The sequence below is a fragment of the Phodopus roborovskii genome, unplaced genomic scaffold (genome assembly GCF_943737965.1).
Source record: "Phodopus roborovskii unplaced genomic scaffold, PHOROB, whole genome shotgun sequence".
In the NCBI taxonomy this organism is placed as follows: domain Eukaryota; kingdom Metazoa; phylum Chordata; class Mammalia; order Rodentia; family Cricetidae; genus Phodopus; species Phodopus roborovskii.
Window position 1 is genome coordinate 10,386,940 of NW_026126434.1, and position 17,508 is coordinate 10,404,447.

The 17,508-nt window shown below is 38.2% G+C and overlaps 1 protein-coding gene across 2 annotated transcripts in view; it reads right to left on the bottom strand.

Moving 5' to 3' along the window:
- Nucleotides 1–1,276: 1,276 nt before the first annotated feature.
- Nucleotides 1,277–17,508, bottom strand: part of Ccar1 (cell division cycle and apoptosis regulator 1) — a 47,044-nt gene continuing 30,812 nt past the window's right edge. For both annotated transcript variants that reach the window (XM_051186796.1, XM_051186795.1), the window contains 9 exons: nucleotides 14,129–14,320; nucleotides 11,893–12,132; nucleotides 11,076–11,187; nucleotides 7,772–7,854; nucleotides 7,360–7,506; nucleotides 4,336–4,456; nucleotides 3,907–4,092; nucleotides 2,435–2,640; nucleotides 1,277–2,190 (listed from right to left, as the gene is read on the bottom strand). In XM_051186796.1, coding sequence (XP_051042753.1) covers nucleotides 2,131–2,190; nucleotides 2,435–2,640; nucleotides 3,907–4,092; nucleotides 4,336–4,456; nucleotides 7,360–7,506; nucleotides 7,772–7,854; nucleotides 11,076–11,187; nucleotides 11,893–12,132; nucleotides 14,129–14,320 — 1,347 coding nt within the window. In that variant the 3' untranslated portion in view covers nucleotides 1,277–2,130. The remainder of the gene's footprint in view (nucleotides 2,191–2,434; nucleotides 2,641–3,906; nucleotides 4,093–4,335; nucleotides 4,457–7,359; nucleotides 7,507–7,771; nucleotides 7,855–11,075; nucleotides 11,188–11,892; nucleotides 12,133–14,128; nucleotides 14,321–17,508) is intronic.

The window sequence follows — 17,508 nt, forward strand, 5'->3', positions numbered from 1 at the left end:
TGGTATTGTTACATTTTATTAAGTTCAAGTTAAAAACAAAACAAAACAAAAAACCACATGACTCTATATCAGTAATGTGACTATGCATAGATTAAAAATACCCTTGGCTAGGCAGTGGTGGCTCATGCCTTTGGTAGCCCAATTTCTCTAAGTTTGAGACCAGGCGGGTCTATAAAGAGTTTCAGGAGGATATACAGAGAAACCTTGTCTCGGGATGGGGGTGGGGTGGGCTGTGGATGGGGTGGGGATGGGGGTGCTAGAGAAATGGCTCTGCAGTTTGCTGCTTTTTTAGAGGAACATGGTTCAATTCCCAGCACCCACATAGCAGCCCATAACCACCTATAATTCCAATTCCAGGAGATCCAACACCCACTTCTGGACTTCTGATCTTTGTATGCACTAGGAATGTTATGTGTTGCAGAGACATGCATACAGGCAAATTACCTATACACATAAAATATAAAATGAACATACAATCCCTCCCCCCATATACAAAAAGAAACAATTTAAAACAAAAACTGACTTGAAAGAATCTTCAGTTCTTTAAGACAGCCATTAAAGAGACATTTGGAGTGGATTCTATTTAGCTTAGACAATAGGTTAATATGACACTTTACATTATCATATGTACCTATAGTGAATATTTGGCCATTGTTCTATCAAAGTCAAATAAAGCAAAAAAACCAAAACAACCCCCCCCACCAAAACATATCTTTTTATGGCAGTAGGCATTCTAGTTTAACTAGAAAAATGGAATTACCTCTAACAAATTCTGCCATATCTCCATTCCCATCCCTCCCTTGGGTCTCTATACAGCCCAGGCTGTTGTGGTAGTTGCTATGTAGACCAGGATGGCCAGGGACTCACAAGAGATCTGCCTGCCTCTGCTTCCATGTCCTAGGATCAAAGGCATGTGCCCATAACTGGCTATAAGTTTGCTTTCACTAGTATAATGTGACACACAATCGTCACCTAGCCACTCTCCTCCTCCTCATTTTTTCCCAAGCTGAGCACCACTGGTATATGGGCCTGAATAACTCCTTGTTGGGCTGTCTCACAAAACACAGGATGCCGAGAAAACTCTTAGCTCTACCAACTACATGTCAGCAGCATCCATTTAATAGAAAGAACACCTTAAAACTTGTCAATATTTTCAAATATGCTGTGAAGAATAATTTACCCCATTAAAAAAAAAAATCAATGATGTACAGTAAATCATATTTCCTGTCTTTTTTAAGTCTTAAGCATCCACCAAATTCTGAAGGAAGTACACAGATTAATTAAAAAAATATTTTTAATTAATGACTTAACTTAAGGCATCAATCATACTGACAATCTACTGGCTTGTTACTAAACTGTACATTTGATGTCCACTGCTTTTTTTTTTTTCTGTCTTAACTCTCAAAATTAAAATAGAATTTTTCAGGGCAAGTAAAACAATTGAGTGTATAATAGTACCATCAAGACTAGCAATTTATGTAAACTCTAAGCACAATGCTAGCTCTATATTGCTTCCTTAGTTGTGGTTTTAGATACAGTGTATTTTGTATGAATGGCATTGTTTCTGAGACTACATCTCATTATGTAGTCCAGTCTTGTCTACCAACTCAAAATCTTGGGATTTCTAGAATATGCCACTAGGCCCAGTCTAAGAATTGAGTTCTTAACAAACGCATTTAGAGAATGAAAATATTTAGTTCAAAAAATTTCAAATATTAAGCAGCATGCTTTTTTAGTTTATACCAAAACTAAAAATGAACTACAAAACTAACAATAGTTCTATAAATAAAAGCAAGTTTTCTACATATTTCAATAAAAGACATTTAGTAATTAAATGTTACTGTCAATTAAACTGATGAACTTTATTGGGGTTAAAACTATAACAAAGTTCATCCTAAAAGACTTTGCAATGCAAAATTCTTCCAGTCAGTGAATATTTAATTGAATGCTAGAAATTACAGGCAATTTTCAAAAGCAGACTCACATTCATAAAACTTTATACATCATTTGAACTAAGATATATGTTTATACTACCACAATCAAACATGCATTGCCTTCACACATTCCTGTATCATGATTTTTTATATAGTACATTATATAACACCACTCTTCATCATCAAACGCATTTTATCATACACTTGATCCATTTTCCTTGGATTTCTGATCTCTGTCTTCGTTCTTTATGTTATCCTATAAAATAAGAACAAAGTATAATTTTATTAGCCTGTTTGGTCTAGTAAATATATACTATATGTAAGTTTTGAAGGAAAAGTTACTTTAGGATTACTTTTTAATAGTTTCTAGAAGGCTGGAATGCTGGGAATCTATAGTTATTTCTAAAACAACTATAAAGACTATAACATTGAAGATGGCAGTAAGCGATTTTAAAGTTTAAATAAAGCATGAAAACATAGAAAAGACAAAGTTATCTAACCTTTTTGAGGACAGAGTGGATATCGTCCATAACTGTGGATAAATTTCTAAGTGTTTTCGTCAATTGGTTTTCAAATTGCAAATTCATGTTTTCTGAAACCTTCAAGTTTTCTTGTAACTGACCAAGGTCTTTTTTGACCTCTCTGAGTTCACCGGAGAGGCTTTTGTTAGAATTCTCCAAGTTTAATATAGTTTTTCCATCTTCATCTGTTAAAAAAAATTTCAAAATATACCATTTTGACTCCAAATAGTAGAAAGAGAAAACTTACTCTCACAAGTTGTCCTCTGATCTCCATAGGTGTGCCATGATGTATGTGCTCAAATGCGCACTCCAAAGTAGCTAGACCTGATGATAAAGGCCTATAATTTTAACTATTCAGGAGGCCAAGACAAGAAGATCCTATGTTTATAGCCTGCCTTGGCCACAGAATGAGTTCAAGCTCAGTGTGGGAAACTTACTTTGATTTTGTCTCAAAGTAAAAATGCAAATAGACTTAGGAATATAGCTCAACTTGCAGCAACTTAAATTGCATGAATTTACTGAAATTCAATATTGCAAACAAACAAGTAATGTTTATAAAAGTTAAATTACTTTCATTAGTTGTAAAGTACAACACAAACCAGGTATGCTCCAACATTGCTGTAATATCAAGCCCTCATAAAGCTGAGAAAGGGACTGAGTCAGAGGGTAACTTGGGCTATATAGTGACGTCTGTAACACACTAAGCTACAAAGTGAGACCTTGTCTCAAAAAAAGAGAAAGAAAAAAGAAACTATCAACAGTTTTAAATAGTGTTACTTTCAATTTCAGGTTCCTTTTGTTTTGTTTTGAGACAATGTCTCACTGTGTAGCTGTTCTGGCTGGCCTGGAATTTGTTATGTAGACTGTTTCTGCGACTCACAGAAATCTACCTGCCTGTCTCCTGAGTGCCTGGCTCAGGTTCCAATTTTGATGACTATTTAGATAAAATAGAAAATGGTAAAATTTACATGGTTCTAGAAGAGGTTAGAAAAGATCAAAAAGGCTCATGTCTATACTCTAGCACTTGGGAGGTTACACAGTTAAGAACCTGTCTCAAAATCTAACATAAAAGATACAAAAATAACGAAAACAAAGTCTGGCACTGACTCAGAGGCTCTGCTTTTGCAGAGGACCAGAGCTACTAGTACCTATATTAGGATGGCTCACGACTGCCTGTAACTCAAGCTCCAAGGAATTGGGATCTGATGCCCCTACCTTGTCAGGTTCATTCTCATTCTCATTCTCTCTCTCTTTCTCTCTCTGTGCGAGTGCACGTGTGTACAAATGTGTGCATGTGTGCAAATGCACAGGAGCACACACACATACATAATTAAACATTAACAATAAAGTTCTGTATGTTGCCTAGACAAATTGACAGAGTATGGCTGATTTGTGCAAATGTTCTCATGAAAGTATTTTAAAAGCACCAGCACAGCTAGCGATATCCTCACCTGTTTTTTCTTCTAATAACTGGAGCTTCTGTTCTACCTCAGCTCTTACTTTTTCACTCTTTTCCAATTTTTGTAAGAGACTTCCAACATCCACCATCGCACCATTGTACACAATAAGTCCTACATTTTCTTCTCCATCTTTTGATTCCTGTTTTACTGTTGGTGTTGGAAGTAATAATCTGTTTCCTAGAATATAAAACATTTTTCCTTAGCAACTTATGCGTAATACAGTTACAAAACAACAAAGAGCAAGATCAGGCCATCTATTGTATGACTGTAATTTCAGCACTTGGGAGGCTAAGGCAGGAAAATCCTAATGTCAAGGCCAGGATGGACTGACTATAGAGACAAAACTTATCTGGAAAAATGTAAGGCAAAAGCAAAGCAAATCAAAACAAAAGAAGGCCCCACAATTTTCATGTGTCAAACCTAGCATATCTTCCTGCAATGACTCTGCCTCTTCATGGTCTTCTTCATCTTTTGAGGTATCTGTTAATTTCCGGTAAAAGCAGGACTCTCGAAGCACGACTTTATTGAGAAGCTTCTTTACCTATTATGCAAGCAAATAAAAAGTAAAATGAAAACATAATTATCTGATCTATTATTACTCAAGCAAGTAAACAAATGAAAAAGATGAAAATACTGTATTTCACTGCAGTAATGAGCCAGTGCCTCATTCAGACTTGAGTCATCACTATTGAGTTGGATCGCTAGCTTGGAGCACATTTTTTTTTTTTTTTTTTTTTTTTTGTAGACCTGCCTGCCTAGTTCTGTCTCCAGAATGGTAGAATTAAAAGTGTGTGCTACCATACATATTCGCTGACTGTATGTAGGTAATTTCTCTTTTTCTTTTAAAAAAGGTGTGTTTTTTGCCTTCATGTATGTACAACCACATGTGTTTCATGTGTCCAAGGAGGCCAGAGGAGGGTATCAGAACTCCCGGAACTGGAGTTCCAACAGTTGTGTGCCACCTAACGTGGGTGCTTGGAAGAGTACCAAAGTTCTCTCCAAGAATAGTAACTGGTTTTCACCACTGAGTCATCTCTCCAGTCCTGAAGCACATTTCTTGCTTCTCCTAGAACTGTATTATACTTTTCAAAAATAATAAGCATCAACTGTGATCATTTTCTCAGCTATCTACTATTATACAGTTTAGAGTATTTAGAATATTTTCTCTATAAATTGATCTTTTAAATTATATACATATGTATATATAAAAACTGGTGGTGTTTATTTACATGTGCTGTGACACTCATCTGTCCAATGGACAGATGTATTATCAGTAGGCTTGGGGACAGGAACTTCAACCCAATGAGACATTTCACAAGCCCAGAGTTTTGTTTTGAGACAGGGTTTCTCTCTGTAGCCCTGGCTATTCTGGAACTCCATTTGTAGACGAGGTTGGCCTTGAACTCACAGGGATCCATCTACCTCTGTCTCCCAAATGCTGAGTTAAAGGTGTTCACCACTACTGCCCGGCTGGGTGTTTTGTTTTTAAGACAAGGTCTTGCTATGTATCTCGGGCTGGCCTTGAACTCACAATATTTTTGCCTGAGCCTTCTAAGTGTTGATATAAACACCAACTCATTTTAAATTTAATGATGTTTAATTCTAAATAACAACAAGAACAACAAAAACTACCAGAAAGCTGGACAGGGTGGTGCATAACTTTAATCCCAGCATTTGAGAGATGGAGGCAGGCAGATAGCTATCTGCTAGTTTCAGGGTAGTCAGGGCTTTACAGAGAAACCCTGCCTTACCCCTACCCCACAAAAGCCCACCAGTAATAAGAGGTCTATGTCTATTATGAAACATCCATATGATGGAATACTGAGCAGCTATAAAAAGAATGATGTAAATCTATTTTCTCTTGTTATGTGTTTTAAAATTCTAGTCAGGTTTGGCTTTAAATTTGCAATGATCCTCTTCCCTAAGATACCTAAACACAAGGCTTTCAGATGCGAGTCACTGAGCTCTCCTATATTCCATTTTTATGATGGAACTGATGACAAATTGGTGAGTAAAAAAACCATATATATATATATATATATATATATATATATATATAACAATTTAATATTCTATAAATATGACAACATAAAAGTTCTAGAAATGGATTGGAGACAGCTCAGCAGTGAAGAGCACTCTGCTCTTGAGAGGTCCTGAGTTCAGTTCCCAGGGATCACATGGGGGCTCACAGCTATCTATAGTGGGGTCTGATGCCCTCTTCTGGCGTGTTGGTATACATGTAGACAGAGCACTCATTCACAAATAAAATTACTAAAAAAAATTCTAGAAATGGTTCTTTATTAGTCCTGAGGAAGAGAATTAGAGGGAAGAGGGAACAAACTTTCTTCTTAATGGGGAGAAGAGCCTCGTGTGTCATGGGAGGAAAAGAGGGAAGAATAGCAGGAGAGAGAACTCAAGTTAAAACTACTTTTAAAACAGGGTCAGACCAGGCGTTGGGAGTGAACACCTTTAATCCCAGCAATCGAGAGGCAGGCAGATTTCTGTGAGTTTGAAACCAGCCTGGTCTACAGAGCTAGTTCCGGACAGGTCCAAAGCCACAGAGAAACCCTGATTTGAAAAACCAAAACCAACCAACCAAACAAACAAAAAGACACCCCATACTTTTATGTAGATATGTTGGTGTACACACATCTATGTGGGACACTGAAAAAGCCATAAAAGCGGTATTAGATATCCTGAAACTACAGTTACAGGCATTGTCAGCATGCTCTTAACCACTGAGCCATCCTTTTAGCTCCAAAGATTGCTTTGTTTTCCTTTGTTGTTGTTTTTTTTGAGACAGAGTTTCTCTGTGTAGTCCTGGCTGTTCTGAAACTCAATCTGTAGATCAGGCTGGCCTTAAACTCACAGAGAATCACCTATCTGTGCCTCTCAAGTGCTGGGATTAAAGGTGTGTCCCACCACTGCCCTTCTAGAACTTCTTTAAAAGGCAAATTGTGTGCAGAGGTCAGAAGTAAACTTTCAGGAGCTGACTCTCTCCTATCATATGGGTCCCAGGGATCAAACTCAGATGATCACATTTGGCAACAAGTACCATTACCCACTGAGACATCTTACTGGCTCTAAAGATAGTTTCTTTTAAAAAGGCTTAGATTAAAAAGAAAGGTAAAAGGTCAACCTGGTGGCTTGTGCCTGTAAACACAATAGTTAGGAGGCTTAGGCAGGATTGGCACAATGGTGAAGCAAGCCTGGGCTGCAAAATGAGACTCTTGTTCCATAAAACCACAGGAAAAATAGGTAGCATTTATGATATTAGATAAATGAATTTATTTTACTTTCTTAGCTTTTGGAAGGATAACCTCAATAAAAAGTTCCTGAGCTATGATGTAAAACTTAGTGGAAGAGCACCTGTGTAGCTTCTATTCTAAGAAAAAAAAAGAAGTCATAAATATTCCTTTTATTTTAAACCACAAGGTCTATTACCTGAGCCCGAGAAAGATGCAATCCAAGAGTATATAATATTTCTTCCAAATCCTTTTCAAGAAGGTAACCACAATGGCTTTGATCAAAATAAACAAAGGCCATCAGTAGATCCCTGTTAACTGTGACCATCTGAGTCTTCTCTTTTTCCTAGAATGAACAGACAATATGGTATACAGGTTTTACTACCATGGAAAAATCAAGGCTCTGTCTATATGAAAGCACTAATCTTAAAAAGATCCTTGTTTCGTTTTAGCTCAACTGAGTGGTTTTTATATGTGAATATGAACAGAAAACTTCAACAAACACAGATACCCAAAATCCTATTCAATAAGTACTTTATCCAAAAGGAAGAGGAGGAGGGGGGGGTGGGGAAGAGAAGAAACCCCAATAAACAAAAATCCAAAAATCCCACCTTATCTTTAGAGGGTCTTTCCTTGCAGTATCGGTTAGCATCTCTTTTGTCATCTCGCTTGTTCATTTCTTCTTCTTCCCTATCTGTAAAACAAATGTAAAAGAAAAGATTTACTCATAAATCTCAATTGTAGGAACCCAAACTACTTTTCCATTACAGAAATTCTCAAAAGATGAAATAACAGGTATATAAAAATCATATATATATATATATATATAAAAAAAGAAGCCTAGTGGTGCTGACACCCGCCTTCAACCCCAGCACTCAGGAAGCAGAGCCAGGAAAATCTCTGTGAGTTCGAGGCCAGCCTAGATTACAAAAGATTTCCAGGACAACTAGGGTTACATAGAGAAATCCTATCTCAAAAGAAACACACACACACAAATACCACAAAACAACAGGACATTTATAAATTCCCACACGACAGTTCATTGCCATTAACTTCAGCTATATGATGCCTACAATACACAGACATACATGTGAGCAAAATACTCATCACATACATAATATGAAATTTTTAAAAATTGATGAAAAGGAAACATTGCTTTATTGAATCAAACATACTGACTTCTGTATTTAAGAATTTGTGAGTGCACGTGTGTCCTGTGTATGTGGAGGCCTGAGGCTGATGTCAGGTGCCTTCCTCCACTGTTGATTCTCCATTTTACAGAGAGAGTGTCTCACTGGTTTGGCTAGGCTGGTTCATGGGCTCCAGGTACTCACCTGTCTTCACCCTCTCCAAGGTTGCTACTACAATGCCATGTGAATACTAAGGGAGTCCAGTTTAGGTCTTTATGCTTGCACACCAAGCACTTGAGCAACTAAGCCATCTCCTCAGCCCATTTATATATACATGCAAAACCTGACATTTCCCCTTGTTTCTTTGAATATCTGGTATCATTATATATCACAAGCTAGCTTCAAACTAGCTCTCATCCTGTCTCAATCTCCCTAGTGTTGAGGAGCCAAGGTACGTATGTACCCCTACATCATTAACTTTATACATAACATTGGAAAATTTTGGGAGAGAAGGCTCGATGATCAAAGCATTTGTTTAAAAAGCATGAGCACCTGAGTCTGAATCACTGGGACCCATACAAATCAGACAAGACAACAACTTGAGTCTATAATCCCACTGCTGTTCTGGAGAGGTGGAGGTGGGGAGAGGAGAATCCCTGAAAACTCCTGGGCCAGTTAGCCAGTGTGTGCAGTGGCAAATAAAAAGACTGTTTTGAAACCAGGTAAGAGGCAAAGAACAGAATCCAAGGTTGGCCTATGATCTCTTCGTTTGTATCTGTACTCACATATTAGCATGCTCACAAGAATAAGCAAAATAGGAGGCCAAAGAGACTGGTCAAAAGAGAGATACTTGGCACCAAGTGTAACAGAGTTCAATCCCAGGACCCACATGGGGAAACTGACTTCTACAAATTGTTCTCTCACCTAAACATGTACGCACGCACACAACACAGAATGTAATACAAAATCTTAAAAGTTTAAGGTGAAGACATGATGAGTGTGGTTGCACACACCTTTAACCCTAGCTTCTCAGAGGAAGAGGCAGGCAGAGCTTTTAAGGGTTTAAGGCCAACCTGGTCTACAGAGCTAGTTTCAGGATAGGTAGTGCTATGTAAAGAGACCCTGTCTCAAAAACCAAACAAATAAAAATTACAATTTACTTTTTAAAAATTGAGATAGTGTCTTATATTCACACATGCTAGTATTTCATTCACAGCAATTCTCGCCTCAGCCTTCAAAGTGCTAAGATAACAGACACATATATCTTTCAAAAACTGGTACCTTTAAATAGAAAATCTTAATTTTCTGGGAATATAACTCAGTGGTAGAATGTTTACCTATCATATGTAAGGCCTCAGGTTTGATCCCTAGTAACACAAAAAAACTTTTTTTTTTCCCCTTGGTTTTCCCAGACAGGGTTTCTTTGTGTATCTTTGACTGTCCTGGAACTCAGTCTGTAAACCAGGCTGGCCTTAAACTCACTGAAATGCTCTGCCTCCTGAGTTCTGGGATGAAAGGTGTATGCCACTGCTGCTGCTGCCGCCGCCACCACCACCACCACCCAGCTACTAAAGAACATCTTAATTTTGACCAAAAAATAATTTTTCCAGTTCTGGGGACTAAACTGAAGCTTTCCCTGCACTTCGTAAACTACCAGTTCTGACATAGGTTCTTACTACCTTGTCCAAGATGGCTTTGAATTCAAGATATCCCTGCCTTACTCCTCCTAAACAGCTGGGATTAAAGATCTGCTACAACAGGTCTGGACAAATTTAATCAACTTAATGAATCAAAACATATCATGTTATCTACTCTTGTGATTACAAATAAGATTAATCACCATTTCAAACACTACTGAATACAAATTTTAAAATTTCTTGGGCTGAAGAAATGGGTCAGCACTTAAAAAAAAAACACTGGTTGCTTTTGCAGAGGACCCAGGTTCAATTCCCTGCACACTCATGGTAGTTCACAATCATCTGTAACTACAGGCTTGTGAGATCCAATGCCTTCTTGTGACTCCCAGGGGCATCAGGCATGCATGTAAGTTCAGAGATGCAGGTAAGGTAAAACACTCACACACAAAAAATAAGCAAGTTTAAAAAAATTTTTTTAAGTACTAATAATCAGTGTGGGAAGACATAAGTTAAATAATGCTACATTGTAGACCATACTGCAAAGTGTATGAAGCAATTTTACATAAAGTTGGCTTCAGAATAGGCCTCAGTGAGAAAAAGAGCTGAGCACAAATTTTAGGTATGAGGATGTAAACGTTTTCAAACATGCTGTAGAAGAGACTGTCAGTGCCAAGTTCCTAATAGAAAAGCATTAGTTGACAGGTTTAAGGACCTCAGAGAGATTGAGAAGCAGCAAGGGTCAGCAAGATAGTTCAGTGGATAAATCCCTAGCCTTACAAGCCTGATAACCTGAGTTCAATGTCCAGATCTCATGGTAAAGGAGAGAAACAACTCCTAAAAGCTGTCCTGGCTTCCATAGGAACCATAGGAAATGTCCTAAGAGTAATGCAATGCCACAAACACTGATGAAAGAAAAATGGCAAACACCATTAAGTATTCAAGTATAAATTAAAATAGAACAACCAGGTAGGATGAGCTTGTAATAACACTAATGAGGCAAAGAATGTCACCCAAAGCCAATCTGGGATACATAGGCCAGAATCAGTTGCACAGTAAGACTGTCCTACAAAAACAAGAAAATTTCCAAAAAGTCAAAAAAGCAGAAAATGTTTATCCACTCTATAGCCCTGAGGTCATCTACCGCATACCATCTTCTTCATCCTCAGCTTCTTCTGCCTCCATTGGGTCGTACTCATCTTGATTATTATCTTCTTCAGTTTCATCGTCATCTTTAGAATCTTCTTTTCTTTTTTCTTCTTTCTATAATTTAAGATACCTTAAAATTAAGTAATATCAAGACAAAACAGACAAGCAAATACATCCATTAAATGGATGTATTTATAACGAGTCCAATTACAGATTGCTTACAACAGTAATAACCTATTCAAGGATGGCATGGCCATACATAATCTGAGCACTTGGAAGTTGAAGGCAGGAGAATAAGTAGGTCCCAGCATACAGCAAGAAAGACAGGAGGACAGAGAGAAACAGAAAAAAGGAAGAAAAGCTAGAGAGTTGGCTCAGACATACAGAGCAGTAACGACTGCTCTTCCAGGGAACCCCACCAGCACCTACATGGCAGCTCACAACCATCTGTAACCTAACTTCAATCTCTAGGGAGCCACTTTCTCTTCTGACTTAGAGGTCACCATGTACACATATGGACCATAGATAAATATACAGGCAAAATATAAACATTAAATCAAGAGGAAGGACAAAGAAAAGGAAGAGAAGAAAGGAGTAAAACAAATTATAAAATTAGTTATAGATAACTTAATTAGGTTTTGCTCTGTGGCTCAGGCTGTACTTGACTGCTGACTCTCTTCTTTCTGCCTGGGACATACGAGATTACAGGTATGTGGCTTCACACCCAACTCTAGTTTTCTGAGACAGTCTCAAATATCCAATACAATATTCAACACTTCCAGTTTGGCCTTTGTCACTACAATCCTGGAAATTACAGACCTTCTTCTCATCTCTGTCTTCTTTTTTGTCTTTATCGTCGCCTGATTTTCTCCGTTTTGGTTTTGGATCATCAGTATCATCATCTCTTTCTTCTTTTTTATCTTTTCTCTCATCTTTTTTGCTTTTCTTCTCCTTTTCTTTTTTGTCCTCTTTCTCAGGAAGAGAGAGTAATGATTTGTATATTCTGACTCCAAAATCTCTTTGAAGCATTTCATTGAAAAGTTCTGCAAACAATGAAACCTATAAAAAGACACCAATACTAATTTAGACAAATTCAACAGAAATACTGAATAAATCCATCAGTCATTTATCAAGTACTATATTACCACACTTATTATTTATACTTATAAGAGAGCTATAATATTTTGAGGGAGATGAAGAAGAAATCAAGAAGTTTAAAAATGGAAGTGAATGAGGTAAGGACCATGAAAATCCTTTAAACAACTAGCTGTGGTGACTCAAGCCCTTGGGAGGCAGAAACAGGCAAAACTCTGTGACTTGCAGGCTGGTCTGGACTATTTATGAGCTCCAGACCAGTCACCACCATTCAGTGAGACCCTCTATATAAATAAATAAATAAACATCCTCAAAAGAGCAGTATTTATTTTTATTTTCTAGACAAGATTTCTCTGTCCTGGAACTCACTCTGTAGACCAAGCTGGCCTTGAACTCAAAGATATCCATCTGCCTCTGCCTCTGCCTCTGACTGCTGGGATTAATGGTGTGTGCTACCTACCACCACCCAGCTTCTTTTTAAAGATAAGCCCTTTCTATCTACCCAGGCTGGCTCAGAAGTTGTGCTCTTCATGCTTCAAACTGCTGAATCCTGTCATTACAAGTTCATGTCATCATGCTCTGTGTAAAAGATATTTTAAACATATACATATCTTGCTGAGCACGGTAGTATATACCTGTAAACTCAGGATTTGGAAGGTAAGGTGGGAAGATCAACAGTTGACCATCATCCTTGGTCATATGAAACTTTGTCAAAATAACTAGAGCTGGATATAGTGCTGCACATCCATGATTCTACATATCAAAGGTGGAAAGGAGAGGGATCAGGAGTTCTTCAAGTCCAGCCTGAGTCATATAGCAAGTTTGAAGCCAGACAGGGCTGCATGAGACACCATCTCACAAACAAAACCCAGAACCATATAAGCAGAACAAACATAAAAAACAGAATGTCAATATTGTTATGCTTACTGAAGCAGAATAATCATGAGTTGAAGTCCTAACTGAATTACAAACTCAGTAGGACTATTAAAAATGAAAAAGTCTGGAGCTGTAGCTCAGTAATTGAGATTTGCATAACATGCATAAGCCCCTGAGTTCAATTCTCAGCACTATCAATGGGCATGGTAGTGAACACTTGGGAGGCAAGTGGATCTCTGCAAGTTCCTGCCCAGCTAGAGCTATGTAGTAAGATCCTGCTGAGAGATAGAGAGAAGAGACAAGAGAACACATACTCAAACTGAAAGATAATACCACTTACTTTCTCGTACAATCTAACCAGTCACAAAATTTTCAGAACCATTAAATGGTATTTTAATTCTAAAGAAAATAATATATTACACCATTCTCAAGAAAGACAACCAGGAGCTGGAGAGATGGCTCAGTGATTAAGACTAATGGCTGATCTTCCAGGAGGCTCAGTTTGATTCCCAGCACCCACATGGCGGTTTATAAATATCTATAACTCCAGATCCAGGGGATCTGACATCACACAAATAAAAAGACAACTAGGTATGTATCTTCTGATAAAAGAACACACTACCTCTCAAGAATGGCCACAGGACAGTCTCAGGAGCACAAGCCTGTACTGCAGCACAGAAGGCAGAGACAAGATGACCAGTTCAAGAGTCTGGGCTATAAAACTACTTCAATGTCAGCCAGAGCTACTAGAAATGTTCTCCAAAAAAACAAAATTAAAAACAAAGATTAATTTAGATCTTATCTGTTAATTTACAGCAAAAACAATAATAACAACAAAAAAACAAGAACAAAACAACAACAAAAAAGTACAAAACCACACCACAGGAATTAAACAGCAAAAGTTAGTCTATTTCATCTATTGGAGACCTTAGAGGACAAATCTGACTTTCTCACAATAAATAATGGTGGCCAAAAACACACAAACAATGGGAGCAATCAAAGAAACATGTAAGAGATTTAATATATTAAAGAGTCAGTCACAATGTGCGTATTATTTTGGTTCTAATTCAAACTCTAACATTACCTCAAACGAATGCTCTTTGTTGTCTTCCAATCTGTAATCTAAAAGGACACTCAAAGACATGATGCTACAATCAAATTTGCCACTTTTTGCAGCCCAGTTTGGATGTACAATTATGGCTGGTTCATCCGGCAAAATATATCTTCTTTCTTGACGCTGGCGTTCCATTTCCTCTTGTCGTTTTCTTTCTTCCTCCTAGACATTTGAAATTTTAAGTTATGGTGAAGCTTCCATGTACAAAGTGCATGTGTACTGAAATGTACTCTAAAATAAAGGAGCTGGGTGTGGTGGTTCATGACTGTAGTCCCAACACTTGGTGGCACAGACAGAAGGATGACCTCAAGTTCCAGCCAACCTAGATACATAGTATCAGGCTAGCCTCTGCTAGAGTGAATTGTTTTCAAAAAACAAAATCAAAGTCTTCTGACTTCTTACAGTGATTATATTAGCCATAATGGTTAAAAACAGAGACAGGATCATTTATGGCTCTTCTCTTTCTTAAATGACCTTTACTACATTAGTTTATTTAAGGGGCATGAGCACACATGTATAGGTCAGGGGACAGGTAGTTGTTTCTCTCCTTCCACCACAAGTCCTAACGACTGAATTGCTGTTGTCAAGCTTAGCAGCAAGTGTCAATGAACATATCTGGCTTCTGGAAATAACTTCATTAAAGGATATCAAGACTTCCTGATGAAACAGTCTGTTCCTGAGAGAGGTTATGGACACAATACACTCTATCCTGCTATAAAGGAGTAACATAAACTGAAAGGACTAAAGCCCTGCTGTCACAAAGATGCATCACAATAAATGTCCTCAAGAAGTTCCCAGGATCATTAGGCATAATGGACGGTCTGCCACAGCAGAGTTCAGTTCCCTTCACACCAACCTCCCACACTTGGTGTTACTGAGGAAGAATCTAACAAATCCTCTAGCTTTACTTGCTTTTAGCTTAGTTATTAAAATAAAAAAGCAATGCTAGTGGGCATGGTGGTGTACACCTTTCATCCCAGAACCCAAGAGGCATAGGCAGGCTCTGGCCTACATACAGAGTTAGTTCTAGAATAGCCAGGGCTAAACAGAGAGATCCAATCTCGAAAAACAAACAAAAAATGACTAAGTAACTATGCTTATGATCCCAGCACAGAAAAAGTCAGAGAAGACAAGAGTAGGACCATAAGGACAAGCTGGTTACATAGCGACTTCCAGGACAGCCAGAGTCACATCAGTAACACCTCTCAAAAAGTCAACTAAAATTGGGTGGGGTGGGGTATCAGTCTGATAGCCTAAGTTTGATTCCCCAGACTCACAGGGTAGAAGAAGAAGAAAATGAACTCCACCAATTGTTCTCTGACCTCTGGGCAAGTCCAGTGGCATGTTTAACCCCACATAGAATAAACAAACACAAATGAATTTTTCTGTTTGTTTGAGACAGGGTCCCTCTGTATAACTCTGGCTGGTTGAGAACTCACTATCTAGTTAAGATTGGCCTTGGAACGCAAAGATCCACCTACAATTGCCTCTCTAGTGCTGGGATTAAAGTTCCTTGCCACCACCAACATGTTACTTTTCTTTTTGTTTGGTTTTGTGAGACATGGTTTCTCTGTGTGACCGCCCTGGCTGTCCTGGAACTCTCTTTGTAGACCAATCTGGCCTCAGAAATCCACCTACCTCTACCTCCCAAGTGCTGTGATTAAAAGTGAGCGCCACCACCATGCCCAGCTTCCATCTATGCTACTTTTAAGACTTCAGTGAGAGAACCATGGAGAATAGTACTTGCTATGAAACCTAAATACCTAAGTAAGTGTCTCCTGCCCACCTCTTACCCCTAAACCCAAAGTGAAAGAGAACCAAGTTGTGAAATTTCTTGACTTATACAAACATGCTTTAAAAAAAAAAAAAAAAAAAAAAAAAGACTTTGGGCTAGAGAGATAGATGGCTCAGTGGTTAAGAGCATTTGTTGCTCTTGAAGAGGACTCAGGTTTTCTTTTTCCTACCACTGACATGGTGGCTCACAACCATCTATAACTTCAGTTCCAAGAGACCCAGTGTCCTTTTCTGAACTCTATGGACACTATTTACGTATATGCAACACTTTTCATGCAAAATATAAATTAAATAAATAAACCTTAGGGAGAAAAAAAAAAAAAAAGACTGTGAGGCCACTGTCTAGTTTTGCAAGCTGTTTGGATAGGACGGGAAAGCCCAGGTAGCATCTCTGCCTTCAGTATGCCTGTGAGTTCTGCTGCACTCAGCTCTGCATAAAGAAATGTTATCATTTGAGAGAAGGTAAGCCCAAAAGTAGAATACAAAGTTAATGTGACCTACACTTGTCTAGTCTGCCTCTCATAGCTTTAAAGCTAAAGATACCTACTAACAACTATGACCATAAAAATGACATCATGAAAGGATTGAAGAATAGCATCCAAGTTCCTGGTAGATCTCTTCCTATTTTTAGGGAAGAAGACGTGAATTTTCCTCCTCCCTTTTTTGACCTATCTGCAATCAACTAACCCCAATGGGGCTGAGAAGCTGACCTGTAAACAGAACTCCATCTTTTCTACTTGTTGGAAACAGAGAAAAGTCTTTATCCCCCAACACTTGTCTCTTACAGATTTGTTTTCTTTGGTTTTGTTTTCTCGAGAAAGGGTTTCTCTGTAGCTTTGGAGCCTGTCCTTGAACGTGTAGACCAGGGAGGCCTTGAACTCAAAGAGATCTGTCCCGGATTAGATATAGTTTTTATTCCCATGGAGTGAACTTGAAGAGAGCTAGGTTTGGTAAACACTATATAATTACAAACATTATCATCAAATAAAAAAAAAAATTTGCTTCAATAGTGCTTGCATTATGTAGTCAATGTGCATGTACGCACAAATACACGTGGAGGCTAACCAGGGTCAATATTAAGTTGCTTTCCTCTATAGCTTTCCACCAAGTTTTGAAGATAGAGTCTCACTGAACCCAGAGCTATCCAACTGGCTACACTGGTTAGCAAGGAGTTTGGAAGAGCCTCCCGGATGCACTACTAATGGCAGTTCCATGGTTATAGGCACATGTACCACCAGACCTGGCTTTTACAAGTGCACTGGCGATCTGAACTCAGGTCCATGTTTTACTGACTGAACCGTATTACCTTACCTTCAATAATATCAATGTCATCATTTCAATAAGCACATTTCCTCAACTACTCCCAGAACTCTTTCTTCTTTCCCCAGTGATGGAGATTTAATTTAAAGCCTTAGGCACATTAGACTAGTACTTTTCCATGGATCTACATGCCAAGCTCATCAAACTTTAAAACATTTCTTAGCCAGGAACATGTCTGTAATCTTAGTTCTCAAGAACAAAGGCAGTCACAGGATCGAGGTCAGTAGGGCTTCACA